The sequence below is a fragment of the Xenopus laevis genome, chromosome 8S (genome assembly GCF_017654675.1).
Source record: "Xenopus laevis strain J_2021 chromosome 8S, Xenopus_laevis_v10.1, whole genome shotgun sequence".
NCBI classification, from domain to species: domain Eukaryota; kingdom Metazoa; phylum Chordata; class Amphibia; order Anura; family Pipidae; genus Xenopus; species Xenopus laevis.
Window position 1 is genome coordinate 81,095,925 of NC_054386.1, and position 14,997 is coordinate 81,110,921.

General features: G+C 39.1%; 1 protein-coding gene across 1 annotated transcript; it reads right to left on the bottom strand.

Annotated features, from left to right (window-relative positions):
• Window positions 1-283: 283 nt before the first annotated feature.
• egfl8.S (EGF like domain multiple 8 S homeolog) lies at window positions 284-11,237 on the bottom strand. Its single transcript, XM_018233238.2, has 9 exons — window positions 11,138-11,237; window positions 10,435-10,637; window positions 7,858-7,977; window positions 6,690-6,802; window positions 5,197-5,292; window positions 2,930-3,094; window positions 1,750-1,814; window positions 671-833; window positions 284-463 (listed from the first exon to the last, which is right to left on the bottom strand). Exons 2-9 carry the CDS (start codon window positions 10,503-10,505, stop codon window positions 414-416), a joined length of 843 nt encoding a protein of 280 aa, XP_018088727.2. The 5' UTR covers window positions 10,506-10,637; window positions 11,138-11,237; the 3' UTR covers window positions 284-413.
• Window positions 11,238-14,997: the final 3,760 nt, after the last annotated feature.

Here is a 14,997-nt window from a genome sequence, read left to right on the forward strand (position 1 = left end):
CTATGATACAGCCATTTATCTGATTTTCATTGAATACACTGATAAAGGGACTCATCTTTATGCTTGTCTCTATAATCTCATTAACATCACGTAACAAAGATTATTGTGCATATACGGAGATGGAGTCACTAAATTCGTTATTGAACAGAGATGAAGCTATAACAACTGGAATGGTTTTATATATATATATATATATATATATATATATATATATATATATATATATATAAATACATAATTCTAAACATTTTTCATATTTGTACAGAAGAAGGGCAGATAACAATTTTTGTAGAAATAATATTTATTTGTGTGCATTATGTTATAAAAGAGAAACAAGGGCCATAAATAGTGAGTACAGGGGTCATAAATAGGGGCTGTCAGGGGGTATAAATAAAAAGAACATGATTTAAGGCTTAACGCTTCAAGTTGACCGCCATTTCAATCTCATTGCTACGACACGAACCTGGAGAAAGTAATAAAAAATGATCAGAAAAAGGTCTTACTTGACTTGACTGACTAGAGCTGACAGACAAAGGAAATTAGCGGCTAAAATATCTAAAGAAAGACTGGACCAAGGATACAATAATTGAAATGTCAGATGTATGTTAGAAATAGCGAGCAGACATAAAGAGATGTCTATAAAGGTTCAGATATCTGAAAGATCACTTACACTCTCCCATTTTTTCCTCCATGAACATGAGCTGATCACTGAAAGAGTCCATTCGGTCCAAACTTTGGATCCTCTCCCAAAATTCATGTACTTGGTCTGAGCGGATTTCTGACAGTTTCATTGGAAATAGACGTTGCACGGCTGAGAGGGTGCTGTCTAGTCGCTGAGGCACAAAAGATTGAAATTAGTGTAAAAGTAAATAACTTTAGTAAATAGTAAATAAGTAAATACTGGTGACTAATTACTACTAATATTCGCCCTCTGCAAGATAACAAGAATCATAAGGAAACATTGAAGAGAACAATGACAGCGAAACTACTGTACATGCCTTTCATAAAGTCAATTTTCACCACTAGAAATACAGTGAAAGACAAAGATTGAACGATAATACATAACTTATATATACTGTGTGGATGGGATAGATCAATAAAGCAACATAAATACCCAATCAGAATAGAGTGGCTATTAGAGCTCTTGGTTCCCCAAAAATAAATACCTAATTAAAACCCTTTTATTTGAGACACCAGATACTGTGTACCTTGTTTTTTAATATTATTGTAGGTTGTGGGTTTAGTAAACTTTAAATCGGGGAATTCTAAAGGGTTCAAGTAAACTGTCATTTTTCGTAGTTCCCAAACACTTATAAATGTAATAAAAGTGTTCATTAGAGCTCAGTGCATATGGTGAGTTTTAACACTGCAATGTGGAAAAGAAATGATTGCATGGGAAACATTCTGAATTGTTTATATTTTGTAAATCAGCAACTTTAATCTATATATGCATTGACCCAATGTGCATATATCTTTGAGAATACTGTTTATATATATTTAACGTGATAGAATTCATGTGATGCTTTTTTTGATTGCTTTAAATAATACATCAGTGAATTAGTGCTTTTTTAATACCCCTATTGTAGTGAACACAATACACTTATGGGGGTTTCAAGCTAAGGTTTTTGGGCCCTTCACCCATTTCTTTTCTAGTGTGCATTAACAGGCAGTGGGATGGCTTATAGACTGAATGTAGGGCAACTTAGTGGAAAGAATGCAGTTCTTTTATACAATATAGTGTAATCTTACCTGTTCTAGGGATTCAACAAGGTTGCGTAGGTCTTGGATTTCATTGGAAAGCCTGTGTGAAGCATCTGCAAATTATATAAAAAAGTAGAGAATACTCAAACCTACTTGGAACATCTGATATGTACATCCTATAGATCTCTAGTATACTCAGTACTCAACTATAAACCTATGTAGAGCAATATGGCATCTTCTTACACCTACAGACTATTTTTTGATTGAAGTACATCAAACTTATACTTAAATGAATGTTTATGAAAATAGGCCACATATTTATGGTATTTCCCAACGGGGGCACTTTGATTACAATAGAAATTCGACAATATATCTATGTGTGCTTCTGTAAGTACAGTGGTGTAATTAAAAGATGTTATTCCAAATTACTTAAATCCCTAAATATTGTTCTGTGGTCAAACTCTTTCCTGGCTGACTTATAGAAGTAAAGACTGGCTTCATTCTAAGGGGCTGATTCATTAAGGGTCGAATATCGAGGGTTAATTAACCCTCGATATTCGACTAGGAATTGAAATCCTTCGACTTCGAATATCGAAGTCGAAGGATTTAGCGCAAATAATGCGATCGTACGATCGAAGGATTATTCCTTCGATCGAACGATTAAATCCTTCGAATCGAACGATTCGAAGGATTTTAATCCAACGATCGAAGGAATATCGTAGGAAAGCTTATGGGGACCTTCCCCATAGGCTAACATTGACTTCGGTAGCTTTTAGCTGCCGAACTAGGGGGTCGAAGTTTTTTCTAAAGAGACAGTACTTCAACTATCGAATGGTCGAATAGTCGAACGATTTTTAGTTCGAATCCTTCGATTCGAAGTCGTAGTCGAAGGTCGAAGTAGCCCATTCGATGGTCGAAGTAGCCAAAAAAATACTTTTTTACTTCGAATCCTTCACTCGAATTTAGTGAATCGGCCCCTAACTGTTCTTCTAGTATATCAGCCTGCTTCCACCATGTCATTTTTACCCCAAAACATTGTGGATGTAATAACTTTCAATAAGTTCTCTGTAGCTTTTTAAGTGCTATGCTGTGTAGCCTGAAATCAGACTGTTGAGTCTTCTTTATAACTACTTATACTTATTCATTCATACTCACACTTGAATTCACTCGCAATCACTCATTAATCGAATTACTTTATTACATATTTTTATTAATAATATACTTTTACCTTCCGCTTGTTGAGCAGGAAGTTGAGAAGGCGCCTTATTTCTAGTGCAGGACTTTCCATCTTCTCCAAGAGTAAATCCTGGTTGGCATTCACAGAGGAAACTACCCCGAGTGTTAATGCACAGCTGAGGGCAAGGCTGAGAGGGGCGTCTGCATTCATCTATATCTGTAAGGGTATAAAGGACAGGGAGGGATTTACTGAATGCATATCGGGTAATATAATAAAAGTTGGTAACGCTAAAAAGAGTCGCAGTGCGAAAATGTATGCCTCTGTGAAAACAGGTTTTTCTCTGTGCAAGTTTAATATGGCTTTTGCAAACCTTTATAGTGATCACACCGACAATGGAAGAAATATTGCATAATGTATAGTTTGCAATAATGTATGTAATGAAACTTCTTACTGGAAAAGTTATGTTTGCTCCAAAAAAAAGCACTGCTTCAAAGTGTGCAATATAAAATTCACAATGCAAGGAAGAATATTACATTGTGAAATGCAAAGTTTATTTTTGCTAATTTGTATTAAAGGGATCCTGTCATCGGAAAATGCATCAGTTAATAGTGCTATATATGTCTAGCTCCATGTCAGATTTCAAAATTGAATATAAAAAAATCAGTTTGCTCTTTTGAGAAATGGATTTCAGTGCAGAATTCTGCTGGAGCAGCCCTATTAACTGATTCATTTTTTTTCCCATGACAGTATCCCTTTAACTTTGCAAATGTTATTACATTCCCTCCTTAGGGGCAGATTTACTAAGGGTTGAATTTCAAAGTACAAAAAACCTCGAAATTCGACCATCGAATTAAAAAACTTAGAATATCGAATTCGAAGTTTTTTCAAAATATTTGGCAACCCTGCGGTCGAATAAAAATCGTTCGATCGAACGATTTTTAGCGATCGATCGAAAGGATTTCTATTCACCCAAAAAAAAATTAGAAAAGTGCTGTGGAAGGTCCCCATAGGCTAACATTGCACTTCGGTAGCTTTAATTTGGAGAAGTATGAAGTCAAAGTTTTTTTTTAAAGAGACAGTACTTCAATTATCGAATGGTCGAATAGTCGAACAATTTTTACTTCGTTCGAATCGAAGTTGAATGGTCGAATATAGCCTATTCGATGGTCGAAGTACCCAAAAATTTACTTCGAAATTCTAACTTTTTGACATTCGAACCATTCATTCGAGCTTAGTAAATCTGCCCCTTAGTGTACTAAATGAAGTATTGGAATGGATTCTTTTTTATTTCACAGCTAGGGAGCCACTGATTCATTTATCAGATACATAGATTACCAATAAAATGGCTGCAGCACCAACTCGCACAACACCTTTGTAGTTATGTAAGGTTATGTACAGCGTGCAGCACTGAAACAATACCAGGTTACATAACCAAATCTGGAATATGCATATTTTACTCTAAATTACACCGGAGAGTAGACAGTGTAGTAACAGCAAATGATTTTCCGAACATATGAGCAAGTAATGAATATGCATAAGACCAACCGTACAAGTTGTGTGATTGTGTGTGCTCAAGTGGTGACAGCCAGAATTCTACTGACCAACAGGTACCAATGAGTTTTCTTTTGGGCCCAGACCTGGTGGGCCTCACCGCAGAAGGAGTACCATCAACAATCTGTAGGGGACATTTACTTGAACCTCAGAAAATGCTGCACTCTGCTTCTAGAGCTGGATTAAAAATTTAGCACAAGAAGCAGAATGCAACATCAAGAGACGCAAGAAAGTCTTACCGCCTTCATGTCTGAGTGATGTGCAAGACAGGGAGCATCTACTTGCCTCTATTGCAGTTAATGTTGTATTTATGGTGCAAATACTCTGATTATGACCTTTTTTTGCTCTGATCCCTTATCTTTCTAACACCTAAGTCAGCATGTTTGCATGTAATGGATGTTAGACTGGGCCCTGAATTTGGGGTACTCTCAGTGGTCAGCATTACCTACAGACATACTATACAAAGTTGTCTGTATGAATAATAATAAAATATATAAATATAATTTTAATACAATTATTTGGATTCTTGAGGTTACAAGTCCTCATAAATAATGCATCATTTAGTTTGTGCTTGGAACCCCCCACGTACTAAAACGTTCCACCAAATATGTATTTGATGCACAGCATTTTAACAGTGTTTATTTTGTATGTGCAATACCTATAAAGCAGTAACAGTTATTCTGCTAATGTAGGCTGGTTGTTAAGAAACCAATGCAACCAAGTATTTTATCAATTTGATTTTGTGCCTCGGTTCTTGCAAGACTTACCTACATGGCAGTAGCGCCCTCCCCACCCTGCAGGGCATCGGCACATGTTAGGCTTGACGCAGGTCCCTCCATTTTGGCATGGCTTGTGGCACAAAGCTTTATACAAAATATTGCAAAAAAAAAAAAGGAAGAAGAAGAATGGAAAAATATAGAAAGAATGTTAACGTTAATAAAGCTGCCAAATATACAATATTTCTGAGCCACAGATATTTCCACTTATGCCACCTCTTTATTTTAGCTCTTTCCCTCTGTATTCTGTCTTTGTCTGCTTTACATCTATGGGGCAAATCCACTAAGATTCGTAGTTGCGGCAGGCGTAACTTTGCCGCACTTCGCCAGGCGTAGTTTCGCTAGCGCTCCGCAAATTTACTAAAATCCAAAGTTGCACTCAGGGGTAGCGTAAGGTTGCGAAGTTGCGCTAGCGTTGATTCGCTAAGCGAAGCGAAGTTATGCTAGCGATGGTTAATTTGCATACGGCGCCAAATTCAAATTTCAATGGAGGAATATGTAGCAGCACTACAAATGCCTGGGAAACCTTCAAAACAGAAAATAAAATTTTTATTTTGCCCTACACATGTGCCCACTGTATAGTTAAGTTGCCATGAGTTAGGAAATGTAGGGGGGAAGGAGGGGAGCCCCAAAAATTTTTTTGATCTTTTTCAGCCTATCACTCATAATCTAGAAAAAAGGCCAGCGTTTTTTGGGACTTAGCAAAAATTTGAACTTTTTTAAAAGCAATCCCTATCTACTCTATTGCGCTTCGCCTGGTCTGAGGTGGCGAAGGAAGTCAAGCGTAAAAGGTAGCGTTCAGTACTTTGCGCGTGTTAGTGAATTTGCGTAGTTACGTCCAACAGGCGTAAGGGTGCTAAGTAACACTAGCAAAGTTACGCCAGCGTTCGTTAGTGAATTTGCGAAGTAACGTATATGCCCAACGCTAGCGAATTGACGCTAGCGTTAGGCGCTACGGCGCTTAGTGAATTTGCCCCTATGTGTCATGTTCAAGGCTAATTTTTAGCTTTGTCCTGTCCTTTATTTATGTATAATTCTATTACTTGTATATGCAGCACTATACATTTTTAAAGTACAGTAAAAGGACAGACAAGACGGATAGACTTTGTAATGATTTATAGAAATATACAGACTATTTACCAAAATGATTGTCAACTGAAGAAAGGCAAGTGTTTTATAATGAGCACAAAATCAGAATCCATTTTCAGGAGATGCTTCTACCCTTCTGTGCCCTTTGCAATTATACACTAGTAGGGGGCTCATCTACAAGCATTTTAAAGTCATATTTAAATCTGGCACCTGTGTTATTAATAAATTAGAAATATATGACAGACAGAGTAGGATGTATGTCCTCTAATCGTTATAATTCAGTTGACAGAATAGGGGGAATCGCCAATTTTTTTTTTTAATAAAGATTGTATTTGGACAAAATTGTTTTTGAGTATAGTGTGTCACAAAATGAAGAGTTTGTCTTGATTTCTCACCTTCCTCACAATCCTCTGAAGTTGGTTCTTTCTTCCTCCAGCCGAGGCAACATACTGTTCTAACCCTCAGAAGTTCCTTCTTCACTTGCCTAACAGATACTGTGTATATTGTCCTAAGCAGGGAACATAGAGAGAATAAAAAGTTATGTAGGCATTTATTTGTAAAAGTATAATATATAAATAGGGATTACAAAAATGATCACTAAAGTGAACAGTCTACAGCACCTTCATGTTCAGCTAATTTCCCTGCACTACCTGACCTGACTATAGTAAATCATGGAATTTGATTACATGTTTTTTACAGACCTCCCATGTTTACTGTAGGACAGTGCTCATGTTTATTTTACCCCAGGTTTTGGTGCCTGTGACCAATTTAGGTTGGGTCAGACCCACTATTAGCGCTGCTCCCTGAACTCCCTTCAGGGCCCTCAGGGGGCCTGAGTTTCTTCACCACTGGGGCAGGGGACCCCAAGAATATCAGCCCCGGTGGGTGGTTTGGGGGCCCCAAAACCGCTGCCCCAGTGGGCCCTGGGCCCCTCAGTCCAACCCTGAATTTAGGTGCTGTTCACAAATTCAGATAGAGATGTTATGATAACAGTGATAAAAACTACTACCCTCATACATTTTTGGATAGTGATAGTACTTTGCTTTCTTCTTCCTTATGTTTCAAATGTATCATAGCCCTTTAGATTGTAAGCTCTTGTGATTAGGACCCGCTCATCCTTTACTCTGTAATGCGTGTTTGTTAAATTATTGTAAGACCCCTGTTCGCTGTCTGTGTAAGTTATTTATTGATGTAAATAAATGATAAGGAATTAAAAATTGGGAGAAGGTTTCTGCATTTTTACATATTGGGCCAGCTTAAATTTGATGAGGAAAAACGTCTCTCCTATTTCAATTCCAGATTCATTTATAGAGCCAGATGTAATTCAATGAAAATCACTGCTTATCACATGTAAACTAAAGTATTTTGGAAAAACTGGACCTGAATTAGGAGAGAAGTTTCTCCCCCAATTGAATCACATTTTCAAAAACCATAAATAACCTTTTCCCGTTTGGCCCATTCAAACTGAATCATATGTTTTCACATGATGAACCATACAATAATGTTTTCTCACGGAATTGAATCTGGCCTATTTTGGCTAATCGTTGATCGTTTCTCTCTCACCTGTATTTACTGCAGGCTCGGTATCCTTGGCAAGTGGTCAGAAATGGCTGATACTTTGGTTGAATAAATGTCTCATTGTGCAAAACTGGGATTTTTTCCACTTGCCTGGAGCAAACTCCCCTGAGAACGAGGAAGATAAATATAGAATATCAATCATGTAGATAAGAAATATCCTAATTGAACTGACTACTAAATAAACTGTGGTGGAATACAGTATGTTGTTCAGAAAAACCTCCAAAATATTTATATTCCTTGCAGAATAATATAAAACCACGGTTTGCTATTTTCCAGATTCCACCGGAATTTTATGATTGTTCATGTTTATGGCTTTTGTATTTACTCATAACATTCAGATCTATATTCACACCCATGTACACGCCTGTGATGCCTTTCCTTTGTTCCGGTGATCTGATCTGGGCTTATATTTCTATGCAGTTGACATTTGTGCTATAGAATGAAGATAAGTTCTATCAACTACCTTTGCTCAGTGTGTAAGGGGGAACACTGAAAAATTGTTGAGAGAGTGATGTGAAGTCTATTTGTTTATGTTATATATCTGTAGTTAGAACAAAAGTAATGGGAATGATTATAATGTGTCAGAATGACCACTAGGTTACAATAGTGTTAAAACAATGCAAGTTTAGTTGTAGTTTACACCCCAGCCACTAGAGGGAAATAGAGTGCACAGGGAGGACACACCCAGGGTGTGGTTCTTCTTCTCCCGGACATTGGCTGGACAGGATCATTTAGAGTGAAGGTCTCTAATAAGAAGTATTAGGTACTTCAGCTAGATAGGGTGATAGCTAGCATACAGGGGCGCTCCACCAATGAGGCGAGTTGAGACACTCGCCTCAGGCGGCAGCGCCCCCTGGTTGCCAGGGGCGGCAAAAATGCCGCTCCTGGTAACTAAGAGCCGAATTTCCGGTTTTCAAACCGGAAATTCGGCTCTTCTAGCGCAGAGAGCGCTATTGCGCTCTCTGCATGAATCGTCGCGGACCGCCCCTGCCCTCTCCGGCGCTATAAAGGTTAGTGCCGGGAGGAGGGAAGGGGGCGGCGAAAGAAGGCCGCCTCAGGCGGCATTATAGCAAGAATCGCCCCTGCTAGCATAGGTAGCCCAGCCCCCAATGAGGAGGTAGTGGCCTAGGGGCCATGGCTAAGACAATATAGGGCAGAAGTGACAGTTTAGGGCCAGTGGGAACATCCTGAAGCAGGGACCAGAAGAATTCCTATCCGGAATAGGGAGGAGAAGCATAGGGGCAAATTCACTAAGCGCCGAATGCTAGCGTTAATTCGCTAGCGTTTGGCATTTTCGTTACTGCGCAAATTCACTAACGAACGCTGGCGTAGTTTCGCTAGTGTTACTTCGCACCCTTACGCCTGGCGAATTTTCGCTAGCGAATTCACTAACTTGCGCAGTGTACTGAACGCTACCTTTTACGCTAGACTTCCTTCGCCACCTCAGACCTGGCGAAGCCCAATAGAGTAGATAGGGATTGTTTCAAAAAAAGTCAAAATTTTTTCTAAGTCCCAAAAAACGCTGGCGTGTTTTCTACATTATGGGTGATAGGCTGAAAAAGATCGAAAACATTTTTGGGGCTCCCCTCCATCCCCCTACATTTCCTGACTCGTGGCAACTTACCTATACAGTGGGCACATGTGTAGGGCAAAATAAACATTTTATTTGATGATTTGAAGGTTTTCTAGGCATTTGTAGTGCTGATACGTATTCCTCCATTGAAATTTGAATTTGGCGCCATATGCAAATTAGCCTTCTCTAGCGTAACTTCGCTTTACATAGCGAATCAACGCTAGTGCAACTTCGCAACCTTGCGCTACCCCTGAGCGCAACTTCGGATTTTAGTGAATTTGCGGAGCGCTGGCGAAACTACGCCTGGCGAAGTGCGGCGAAGTTGCAACTTCACATCTTAGTGAATTTGCCCCATAGAGCGTACACTGGGCTGCGAGGACTGGAAAATGGTGCAAGGTCCTGGAAAGGGATGTGTTTATGGCAACTGGGGTTGTATTTTTCACTAGTGGAATGCTTGACATGGCTGTGATGAGTCTGCTTGAAAAATTAATGTGTATAAAATCTGTGTGAGCCTGTCTGAATGTGAATACAAAATGCCCTGCTAATAAATCGCATTTTCTTCTACGAATTGCCACTGACTCCTTTAAGGGTAGGCTCTTGGGATGAGTTTTACAAGTGTACCCAGATGATACAATCTGTCACATCAAGTATGTACCCTATTTATAAACTATCAATTTAGAATACAATTCTTTTTCTATATGTACTGAAAATATTATTAAAATGATTAAAAACAGAATGTATCCACTGTAAGACATTTGTAAATAACTGAAAGAGTGAATTGGCACCTTGTGACCGAAAATAGTTTTTCTCTGTATTAACAGTTTATAAGGACCCTCAAAAACTTAGCGTTAAACACTTCAAAATCATAAAAAAAATCACTATAAATTGCTATATAATCTGTGATGAATTCTCCCTCCATTCTCCATCAACCCCATTTGACATATGTTTTCAAATAGTCCTATAGCATAATCCAGGTTAAATGAGTTTACTTGTTATCTCTGGATGCTTGTGCTTGTGTTGCCACTCCCACTATGAAGAAAATCAGTGCCCAAGGAAACATTGTCAGTGTCCCAGTGGAATATTGTTGGATCGGATGAAATGCCTTTTAATGAACCAACATAAACATAAAGGCAGATATTCTGTGAAACAACTTGGCTAGAGGGGTTGCTTCTTCAAAGAAGGGGTGCTCTTTCTGCAGAAAGAAACATACACCTGTGAATGCAGTATATCTGATATTTGCACTTGGTATACACTAACTGCGCACAAACGTATAAACACACAGGAATATTGTAATGAGAAGCTATATATTATACAGACAATAATTATTGCACTCGCAGGTCCTGTGAATGCAATATTTTATTTCTTCCAGTTCCTATGGTAATATATTGCATCCAGGCATTGTTTTTCCAATCAGATGTGCCCGCACATCGGTATTACACACAGGGGGGCAATGGAATAATTCTGGTGCAAAGTTGAGCCATTTGCACATGTGGAATAATCAACTTGCTCCAAATCTACTTAAACTCCACTGGTTTACATACATTATGCCTGATAAGATATTTCAAAGACTTTCTCACTGAGACACACAGTCTTCCCTGTACAGATAAACGCAGTAACTCAAAATAGACTGTCCTGTGCAGAAAGACTTAAGAGAGACCTCTATGTTGTATGCAGACCCATAAATTCACTTACCGAATCAGATGAGTTTATCCCCTCATAGACAGAGTCTCATGCACAGAACACAGAGGCAATAACTGAAAGGGAGGGGAGAACACACCCTTCAGCACAATCGGACACTTTGTGGGACAATCATGCCTTTCTTTGTGACACCCTTTTCCTTTCCCAGAGACACCCCTCTGCCAGCACACAGTCACCCCTAGCATCCAAGTCACAGACAGAATCCAGCTCAAAGGACAAGTTCAGCTACAAGAGCAGCTGAACAAGAAAACTATGTCCAAACACAGTCACCAGCCCTATGGCACTTATGGGCACCAGACAATGTATATTCCTGATATGACAAAGCTCTAATTGTATTACAAGCATAGACAATGCTAATGCCATAATAGGTGTGTGAAACTCATGTTGTCACATGTGAAACTAAAATAAACATATTATGTATGCAAATGTAATTGCTAATAAAAGCAGTATTTGTTTAATCCTCCTGTTCTTTGCACTCACTCCTGGTCCTAAAGTCTTAACACAATTGAGCAGAAGTCAGTTAATAAGATGGCTCTTGTTTTAGAACTCAGAACCAGCAGTGCAGGCAATAGAAAGGAACAGATAGATACTTCTTTCAATAGCAATTACATTTACATTGGTTATGTCAGAAGTAGCCTTGTTTGCTCAAGAGAATTAACCTCAATGGTTATAAGCAATGGTGCAGTGATCGGGGGCTGCATTAGAAGATACACTAACTCCTGGTTCCAACACACAAATTCCCCTGAGTTACAGTGTCACGCTTACTTACTCTATTTCAGTTTTTCGCTTTACCGAGCCGTATAATACAATATATGCTTTGATACCCCACCTCCTGTCATTGATATGAAAGGAAGCTCCTGTCATCCCTTGTGACAAGTAGGTTTCTTCCCAAAAATGCACATTTGAGCACTTTAGTGTTGAAAACTGACTGTCAAGAGCAGTGATAGTTGTTTTCCTTTCATATCAATGACAGGAGACATCAGGGATATTAAGTTGTATGTGTACTGGCTGAGGTACGCTGGCAGAAAGAGTCAAGAGCACTCCCTCCATCAAGCATTTGCAGTGTATATGATTGACATGTACGGGTAGCTTGTGAGCCATGTAGCAATAAGCAGGCAGGTGGTATAATAATATGAAATAAAGCCATACACTCTTATTAATAGTTCAGATGCAAAATGTATTTGTTCTCTGCAAAGTCTGCCTTTCTCTTGCAGACACAGTATTTCTATTGCTTATTCCAAAATTCTAAAGTTCAATTACCGATTAAAACCAATTTTTCTGTTTCCCCCGTCAAACCCTTCTGTCGTGCTGCTCCTTATATTTGGAATGTCATTCCTGAATCTCTCCTGATAGAATGCTTCCTCATTGTTTTTAGAACTAAACTCAAAGACTACCTCTGGAAGCACCTGGATAAGACTTGACCTGGGAACTGGCACTTATATGACACTGTAACCTACAGCACTTTAATACCCCTCCGAATTGTGACTTTAAAGGGATACTGTCATGGGGAAAAATTTTTTTTTGAAAAATGAATCAGTTAATAGTGCTGATCCAGCAGAATTCTGCACTGAAATCCATTTATCAAAAGAGCAAACAGATTTTTTTTATATTCAATTTTGAAATCTGACATGGGGCTAGACATATTGTCAATTTCCCAGCTGCCCCAAGTCATGTGACTTGTGCTCTGATAAACTTCAGTCACTCTTTACTGCTGTACTGCAAGTTGGAGTGATATCACCCCCCTCCCTTTCCCCCCAAGCAGCCAAACAAAAGAACAATGGGAAGGTAACCAGATAACAGCTCCCTAACACAAGATAACAGCTGCCTGGCAGATCTAAGAACCCATGTCCCACTGAGACTCCTTCAGTTACATTGAGAAGGAAAAACAGCAGCCTGCCAGAAAGCATTTATCTATTAAAGTGCAGGCACAAGTCACATGGTCAGGGGCAGCTGAGAAATTGACAAAATGTCTAGCCCCATGTCAGATTTCAAAATTGAATATAAAAAAATCTGTTTGCTCTTTTGAGAAATGGATTTCAGTACCGAAGTCTGCTGGAGTAGCACTAATAATTGGTGCGTTTCGAAAAAAACATGTTTTCCGATGACAGGATCCCTTTAAGTTACCCTCCCATTTAGACTGTAAGCCCTATGGGGTAGGGTCCTCCAGCCTTTTTGTCTCCTTGACACTGAGCACTTACTCTGTATTGTAATTATATTTTATATTTATGTGAATTTTATTTCTAATAATTTGTTACTTATTAATGCAGTGACCCCTTGTTTGTTACTACTAATTTATAGTTCTGCTGTACAGTGCTTTGCCCTCAAGGAGCGCTATACAAACAAAAACATACATACATACAACCAAAGTGACCCTAACCCTTGCACTATTCTCAATTTTCTCTGGCGTCTTTACACTTGAAGAAATTAAAGTGACAAATGTTAAATCCCTGTGGAAAAAAAAACTGCTCTGAGACATTTCTCAATCTTAAATTGGGATTATCATGGAGAGAGACAGAGGTTAAAACAGATTGGGGCTCATTTATTAACGCAGCGCAGCGCTAAAAAGAGCGCAGTGGCCAGACATTTGCCCAGCGCATGCGAGTATTTAATAATGTAGCGCACGATACCTTAACAGTGCGATTTGTGCGCTAATGTAGACACAAGACAGGTGCGACGTGTGAAACTGCGTATCAGCTGTCGCAGTGCTTATAATAAATTGTGCGCACAGGAAGATACCGCAAAGGTAAGGATTAGTTGTGCTCATGTATGAATGCGCTGCTTTAATTAGTTGCGTCACATATTGCGCATATTGCGTTCACTTAGACGCATCTGCATTTGTTTCTGTGCTAATATTTGTTTGGTTGCAAAGGTGTTTAGCCTACCTGATACCCTTAAAGGAACCTTGGTCAATATAAACATGTTGGGTGGAAGGCGTGGTTAATATGCACTTTACAAGGGTTGTTCATCTTGAATATACTAGCGCAGCTGGGCAGGAATGCGCATTTTGAAGAGCGTTACTATTACGCCACGAAGAGGCAGGCGTAAAAATTGTGGTGCTGTCGCCCGGGTGCAGTTTTGCACATATACAGACGCAAATCTGCGACGGCCGCAGTGCAAGCGCATTGTAGCCACGCCCACAGCCACGCCCCTAACAACCACGGCATCGTTTGCGACATAAATGCCCAATCTTTTGCGCAATGCGCATAAACAAAACCATCGCAAAAGCTCTGTGTTATGCGCAATATCACGCAAATATATTAGCGATCACGCTTGTGATGGCGCAGACAACCTTTTGCGTCCACTTATGCGCTGCGCTGCTTTAATAAATGAGCCCCACTGTTACTACCAATATCTATAGATAGACTGAGGAACTGACAAAGGAACTGAGACAAAAATCAGATAAACCAACAAAAGTTAAAACCTTACCAGAACCAGTTACACGGAAGAGAAATGTAATGTAACATACTGACTTAACAAACTGTCTTGTGACCTTGAACATTATGAAATTATCTATGAGACATTCGATACAATTTGAATAATATCACAGTGTAAATGCTGTGCAGAGACTGTGTGCGAATAATCCAGGCATCCGACTGTCTTTTTTAATAACATGGAATTCCTAGTGGGTTTTATAATGGTTGGGCTGCCCAGGCCCTGATGTAGCAAAGCAGCCTCACTCCAAAACATTTTCTCTACCAGGCTTTACACCTGGAGGCACATTTATCAAGGGTTCAAATTCATGTGAGTTTTTTTAGCTCAAAATTCACATATTCGACTATTTATTGATAAAATCGAATATGTAAAACTCGGACTAATTTTACCGACTCCAAAACTCGAATCGAAGGCTACAAACA

Bases quoted from the DNA above. Each gene is read 5' to 3' on its own strand.
- egfl8.S (XM_018233238.2), bottom strand. From the start codon at position 10,505: ATGTTTCCTTGGGCACTGATTTTCTTCATAGTGGGAGTGGCAACACAA. The intron at 7,978-10,434 runs GTAAACTCATTT...CCTCGTTCTCAG, and splicing joins CAAGCATCCAGAGATAACAA to GGGAGTTTGCTCCAGGCAAG. The intron at 1,815-2,929 runs GTAAAAGTATAT...TATAATTTGCAG, and splicing joins TCCTGCTCAACAAGCGGAAG to ATGCTTCACACAGGCTTTCC.